Source organism: Syzygium oleosum, unplaced genomic scaffold (assembly GCF_021117445.2).
Source record: "Syzygium oleosum isolate NSW1041296 unplaced genomic scaffold, Sole_v2.1 Sole_v2.56, whole genome shotgun sequence".
Taxonomy (NCBI): Eukaryota; Viridiplantae; Streptophyta; class Magnoliopsida; order Myrtales; family Myrtaceae; genus Syzygium; species Syzygium oleosum.
This window is the reverse complement of record NW_026607540.1, coordinates 1,233,650-1,241,073: the sequence shown is the minus strand read 5'-3', so window position 1 is coordinate 1,241,073 and position 7,424 is coordinate 1,233,650. Positions and strand designations below refer to the sequence as shown.

At 44.6% G+C, this 7,424-nt stretch overlaps 1 protein-coding gene across 1 annotated transcript; it reads right to left on the bottom strand.

Moving 5' to 3' along the window:
- Positions 1-499: 499 nt before the first annotated feature.
- Positions 500-1,030, bottom strand: LOC115691150 (uncharacterized). Its single transcript, XM_030617727.1, has one exon. It carries the CDS (start codon positions 1,028-1,030, stop codon positions 500-502), a length of 531 nt encoding a protein of 176 aa, XP_030473587.1.
- Positions 1,031-7,424: the final 6,394 nt, after the last annotated feature.

Below are 7,424 nucleotides of genomic sequence, written 5' to 3'. Positions count from 1 at the left end.
CTCCGTTTTGTTGCGTCACTTGTGGTTGCTGTGATTGCTTCACTTGTTGTCGTTGCGTGTAGTCCTTTATGCGGTGGCCTTGTTGACTACAGCCGAAACATGCTCCCGTTCGTACTGGGCACGGAGCATTTCCATGATGCCTTCCGCAAGTATGGTAAGCATCGCTTGTAGTGGGGATCGGCTTTTGATTTTTTATCTTCTTGTTGGGAGTGGAGAAACGTTTTTCTCCCGACATCGGTCTCTTGTCATGACGCTGGTTGGATTGAGAAGCTGGATGATAAAGCTTTCCTTGATTAGTCGTAGTGGCAGCTCATTCCAGGGACTCTTTCTCTACCAGCTGGGCTCGTTTGTACAGCTCGTTGTAATCCTTGAGGTTCAGCGGCACCAATTGACTCCGAATGTCTGGGTTCAAACCATCTCAGAATCTTTTTGCCCTTTCCACTGGATCTTCAATAAGTCTAGGGGCATACCTTGACAAGTGAGCGAACCTTGCTTCGTACTAGTCCACCGTTATGTTGTTCTGCTGAAGTTGCAAGAATTCCTTCATCTTTCGATCACGAGTACATTCGGAAAAATACTTTCCATTGAATGCTTTGACGAAAGCATTCCAGTTAACTGCTGCATTTTCAGGAAACATGATTTCTTTGGTTGCTTTCCACCAATGATTGGTGTTACCCTGCAGTTGGTATGTCGCCAAATTCACTTTCTCTTCCTCATAACATCTCGAAAGCTCAAATGTCTTCTGGAGTTCATCGATCCAGGATTTCGCTTCTTCGGGATCTCCTATTCCAGCAAATTTCGGGGGTCGCAGCTTCAAGAACTGCTCGACTAACCCGTGCATCGTACGGTCACCATTTCCATTCCCATTTCCAATTGATGCCGCGTTTTCAGCATTAGGCCGCCGTTGTTGAGCCTGCTGTCCCAACAGTTTTCCCACGATCGCTAAAGCCTGCAGAATTCCATCTATTCGGGGGTCTTGATTTGACTTACCCTTTGAGGTCGAGGTCGCAGCCAGGTCCAGAGCATTCATATTGGTATTCTAAGGGATCTTTCTACAACACAAGAATAGGTCAGTGGTTACAAACAAATATTAGCACTCAACCTATTCAACCACAGCCAATCAATCATTCACATGCGCAGGGGTGTTTCCTAGCTAACTACCCCAACTTCAGCGCACCTTATCACTCCAAGTCTTTATTTCCGCTTAGATTTCATAATCGTTCTCCCCCATTCAATGCATAGTTCAGTTTGTTCCTCTCTTACCCATCATCCTAGAAGCCTACCGGGAGTCGCTTAATGATCAGGCCTTGGCCCCGGCGCCACTTCTATTTAGAAGCCGCTCAATGATCAGGCCTCGATTGCCCCGGCGCCACTCCCCGCCCTCATCGGATCAGGTCCCTTCAGGATTCCATAGCCTCTTCTTGGCTTAACACCGAACTTGCAACTTACTGGAAGGGAACCTGCTCTGATATCAAATTAGTATGTAACGCCCCCACCTCGGGGTCATTAACGTGACGTCCCGTTCGTTGTTATCTTTTCATTACGAACAAGCGGAAGCATAAATTCGGAACAATCACATTCAGAATAAATAGCGGAATTACGACAAGTAGCATCATGAGCAAACCGTATGTTTACAGTACATGCAAACATATTTTAACAAGCCCTTCTTTCGGGCCATGGCAAACATCACACATATTCTACAAGCCTATTCCAAAGGCTCATCCGAATGTAGGCCGACTATAGACAATCAAAACTTCGGCTTGGGTCATCCTATACCCACTACGGCTTCTTACTCATCGCTCATTTACCCCCACCCTGGTCCCGTCCGCCTGGCCGTCTCACACCCCTCCCGCGACCTGTCCCGAAGCCGGCCTGCCCGCGCCATAAAAAGGTCCATTGAACCCACGTAGGGGTCCAATCCATTCTTCGTCGGCGTAGCGATACCATGCTACGTACGAGTGAGGCACCAAGTCTATTAGGCCCTCATCGACCATCACATACGTCATGATCCGGCGATAGGCTCGACCTTCTCGGGCATCAATCACGGTGAGCACTTCGGCTCTCATTTCCACGGGATTGCCGAACCGGGTCAGGGGAGACGCCATTCTACGGACCTGAAAAGGAAACAACGGGGGATGAGTCAGGGAGACTCAATAAGTAAACCTACTAATATCAAGCGAGGATGAGGGGATCGCCGTTAACAGAAGTCGGCTCTAACCGCACCCCCATCAATGGTAGATCAATAGCAAAGTTCATACAAGAGAACATCACGCATGGCTATAACATGTTCACTTTACCAGCCAAATCTCGGTTCTATCTCAAGACAAACATCAAACATGAAACATGGTCAAATCAAGGGAATGAACCAACTACGACCAACCAAACGACCGAGAAATGGTCCAAGCAAACCGTGTCACAACGCATCACAACTTCCTTTCCCGATATTAGGAAGTTTACTTACTTAACGGAATAAAACAAGAACTAGAGAAAACGGGTGGCGTGTGATGGACACGAAAGCCTCAGCGGATCTCGGACGGTTCTTGGCGTGTTGCTTGAGCACGTGGAAGGTGGGATCTTGATCGGTTCTTGGGCGTGAGCTTTCTTGTTTGGCTGAACAAAGGAAGGGAAGATTCGGTGGGGTCTCTCTTTCTTGGGCGTGAAATGAGAAGAAGATGGTGATGGCGTGAGAATGGAGAGAGAGGCGTGAGGTATGTGAGGCGTGAGAGGGCTTCTCAACAAATGAAGTCTTCATCTATTTATGGAAGCCAAAGCAAATGAAGAGACAAAATGTTATTATGAAGGGGGGGTTCCTAAAGTCCAAGTTCATTTAATGTATGCCATCATGACAAGTTCGCAAAAGTCTAAGGCTATTAAATGTTTGTCATCATAATAGGGCTTCAAAGTCAAGATTCATGATGGCTAGCCTTAAAGTTCATTAATGGACTATAGCCAAAGGAGCATGATAGAGAGATCAAAATGAATCCAAGCCATTAATGGTTTCTCTCTTCCTTTCCCTCTCTCTCTCGGCTCACTCTCGGTTTTCCTCTTGCCTTGGCCGACTCTCTTTTATTTCTCACATATAATTGGTGACCAAGGCTCATTAAGACTAGGGACAACTCAGCTTATTTTCATTAAAGGAAGGGGGGACACTTAAGCATGCACCAATAATAGCCCATGTCCCTAATAATGGAAGCTTGAAGGAGAAGCTTTGACCATGTCCAAGCCTTATCTTCTAGCCTCTTCTAAGTTGTTGGTTTCTTGCACAACAAACTTGGTTCGCACGAAATGGCCTTACCGACGCTTAATTCATAACCCCGCATCATAACATCAAACTTGTTTTCCGAGGGTTTTTCCACGACAGACACACCTAATAATCCCATTCAATCAGAGGTTCGGTGCGGGAAAACCTCTAAATATGCCTCAATCAACCCAACAAGAGTTTGAATCAAACTAGAAAATTTTGGGCTAACCGGGCTGCTGGGTGCATGGCCGAATCTGAACGGGCGCATGGCTTGGCACGCTACCGGGCCACACGGGCACACGGCCGGGCACATGGCTGAGCCCATGGGCACTGCGCCAAGCCACACGAGCATCGTGCCGAGCCACACGAGCGTCGTGCCGAGCCACACGAGCAATACGCCGGGCACGATGTCGGGCCGCACGAGCAAGGGGGCCGGTCCATGGGCTTAACACATGCCTTGGCTTATGAATGGGCACAATGCATGGCTCATGGCCAAGTTCTAGGGCATTGAACTAGGTCAGAGCCGGATCTGACGGGCACATTACTTAGCACAAGGGTCAGGCACAATGACTGGCACATGACCGGGCATGTAGCCGGTTCGTGGCCTATCTAACGGGTACAATGGTCGGTCATGTCCGGGCACACGGCCTGGCCGGCGCGGCTAGCACAATGGCCGGTCCGCGGCCAAGTCACTAGGCTTGTGACCCGGCACATGGCTCATCCATGGCCTACCCCACTCAACGCGACGATCCGTGGCCCATTCGCGATCGGTTCACATTCGAGTATCAATGACTCATGGTCGACCCTTGGTTGTCATGTAGCCTCATGAAATCCAGTATCACGGGATTAATCCATGGTCATCCGTAACCTAAGCATGGCCGTACGGTATCTCCGGCAACTGACACATGTCGACACGGCATCGATCTATGGTCGTCCCGGACCGTTCCACTAACGGCCCTTATGGTCAAAGGGTCATTCCATAGTCATGTCACTCTAATCGATGCGCACGATCAGGGAGTCATTCCACTGTCGATCCCTAGGCCAAATCATGAACAATCTCCCGATTGAATCTTGACCAACCCTCAGTACACACATTCCGGCCAGACCGTCCATCCCATTACCAACCCTCGGGTCGTATCACTAGCCCAATTCATTACCATTTACCCTTGGCCTTCTTGGTCCCGAATTTGGGGATGTGACACTTGAACTCTAATTGACTCAACTAAGAAAAAACAAATGACAATTTCACAACAATTGATCAAAGATCTTGCCTTGAAGTTCATGATCTAATCCAAATGTTTTTCTTTGAACATATCTGAGAAGTTCTTAATGATTGAGAGAGAAAAACTTATCTGTTTGCAAGCGTTTTATTGTTGATTATCTCCAAAGTATGAGCTGATGATGGTAATGATGATGAATGGAATTGTGATCTCATGGTTTAAGGATTTGTCCAAAAACCATGAGCACCTAGGGTTTCTCACTCAAGGATTTTGGTAATTTGCCTTGTGCCTCATCGCCAGAAGGACTTAGTGATTGGCCTAGTGGATCATCGCCAGTAGGACTTAAAAAGTTATCTAGTGGCTCATCGCTAGTAGGACTTGATGATTTGCCTAGTGGCTCCTCGCTAGTAGGGCTTGATGATTTGCCCAGTGGCTCATCGCCAGTACGACTTAAAAAGTTACCTAATGGTTCCTCGTCAGTAGGACTTGGAAATTTGCCTAGTGGCTTCTTGCTAGTAGGACTTAGAAATTTTTCTAGTGGTTCCTCACCAATAGGACTTACAAATTTGCCTAGTAGCTCTTCGCCAGTAGGACTTGCGAATTTGCCTAATGGCTCCTTGCCAGTAGGACTTGGAAATTTGCCTAGTGACTCATCGCCAGTAAGACTTAGAAATTTACTTAGTGGCTCCTCACCAGTAGGACTTATAAATTTGCCTAGTGACTCTTCGCCAGTAGGACTTAGAAATTTGCCTAGTGGCTCCTCGACAGTAGGACTTGAAAATTTACCTAGTGGCTTATAACCAGTAGGACTTAGAAATTTGCCTAGTGGCTCTCACTAGTAGAACTTGAAAATTTGTCTAGTGGCTCCTCATCAGTAGAACTTAGAAATTTGCCTAATGGTTCCTCACCAGTAGGACTTACAAATTTGCCTAGTGGCTTCTTACCAGTAAGACTTGAAAATTTGCCTAATGGCTCCTCGCTAGTAGGACTTGGAGATTTACCTAATGACTCCTCGCCAGTAGGACTTGATGATTTGCCTAGTGGCTCCTCGCCAGTAAGACTTGGAAATTTGCCTAGTGGCTCCTCACCACAAGGCTTGTGTAACGGTCTTCTGTGGTTACGGACCGCGATCACTTGCGGAGGGTCAATTCTCCGAGGCCACAAATCTTCATACACTTTGAAAAGACTTAATCAATGATTTCTTGAGGCTCCTCACCTGAGGATTTGGTAGTTTTTAGTTGACATCAAACTTTTGGAAAACTCGGTTTAAAGTTGACCAGAAATTGTTTGAAACGTGATTTCTACTTTACCACAAACATTTTGAAAACTTGTTTTAGAAACATGTCTTCTTTGTACCAATGCATTCAGGCAATCAAATTTCCTTTCTATGAAAGTATTTGAGCAAATTGCTTGCAATTTTCCAAGAAATATTTGGAACAATCATTTGGAAGACCTTCATTAGAAAGGATTTGTCTCAATCTATGAACTTGATCTTTTTTTTTTTTGCTAACTGAAATGGGAATTATTTTGAATTCCTCAATTCATCTCTCCTAACCGACCCTCAGGTATTCAGAGATATTTACAATATATACAATCTGATTAATCCGATAAGGTCTTTCAAAGGACTGTAACGTTGGCTTGGTCAATGGCTATTCAAAGGATAGGCATTTGGAGGCCAAGAAAAGAATTTTATCATATTTTTCAACTTTCTTTGGGTCTACAAGTTAAGAATCTCGAGGATAAGACAAGACATTATTGCATACACTCCTTTGAGTGATGACTTCTTGTCATAAAGTCATATTTTCGCTCTCAACATCCCAATCTGAAGAGTCATTGGAAAGATGTTGTAATATTGGTATTGGGTAGGCTCAAAGGGCTCATTTGTTTTTGAATTCATGGTTTCTTTTTTTTTTTGTGAAGTTGGTGATCTTCTTGGCATCATCACCCCTTTTCTTTTGTGTCTGCTAAAGATCTTTCTTTTCACGAACACAGGAGTCCCCTAGATGCTCATCATGATCTTTTTCTCGCATTCGCTTGTCGTGATCTCTCATAATTTTTTTTTTGTTTTATCATGACTATTTGTCATTTTGATTTTTCTTTTGAACTCCCTTTTTCTCTTTCATTGGGCATTTGGCCTTGCTTTTACCAAGCACACTGCTTTTTCATGCCCCTGATTCATTTTGCATTTCCTTTTGGCTTTTGACATTTTGAGCTCTACGGACTCTGTGTCATGCTTTTTGTTTCTCATTTATTTAAAGTGGATCATATGCTCATGCTCCAGTGTGAAGAGATGATCACCACTTTTGGGTTCTGAAATGAACATTCAGGTTCAATTGGTTTTTTTGCAAAGGGTAATGTGTTTAGGGATAAGAAATGAAATGCTCTTCTTCCTTTTAGGATGTTGTGAGCTTCCATATGACTTCATCTGAAGTTGTCACAGAAAGATTGATGCAAGTATATGCAAGAATATCTTTCTTGATCCTTTCCTCCATGAATGACAACCCTAACCTCCTAATTTGCCCCCAATGTAGGGTGGTTCTTAATAAGGTGGTTGTGAAAAACTCCTCCACTGTTTAGGCTAAAATTTGGTTTACATGGGATAATCGCGTGTTTGGGATAGTGAAACGATTTCCTTTCATCATTTCAATCCATGTAATCATTGCAAACATCCCCTATCTCCTTTGGATGAGGTTTTTCTCACTTTTGACACTAATTCTTTCATTCAACTCTAGTGTATAGGGGACGTGTTGGGACATGGCTTACCTTTCATCATTTGAAAGTCTTCTTATTTGATCTTATCCAAACGTTTTCCTTGAAATCTTTCAAAGCTCTTTGTCAAATCACTCCTTTTGGGGAATTTTGATGTGTGCATGCTCAAAGAAAACGTGTTTCAAAACTTTTGTTTAAAACAGCTTTTGAGATAATCTTTCGAAACGACCTGTTTTGTCTTGTTTAGCTTTCAC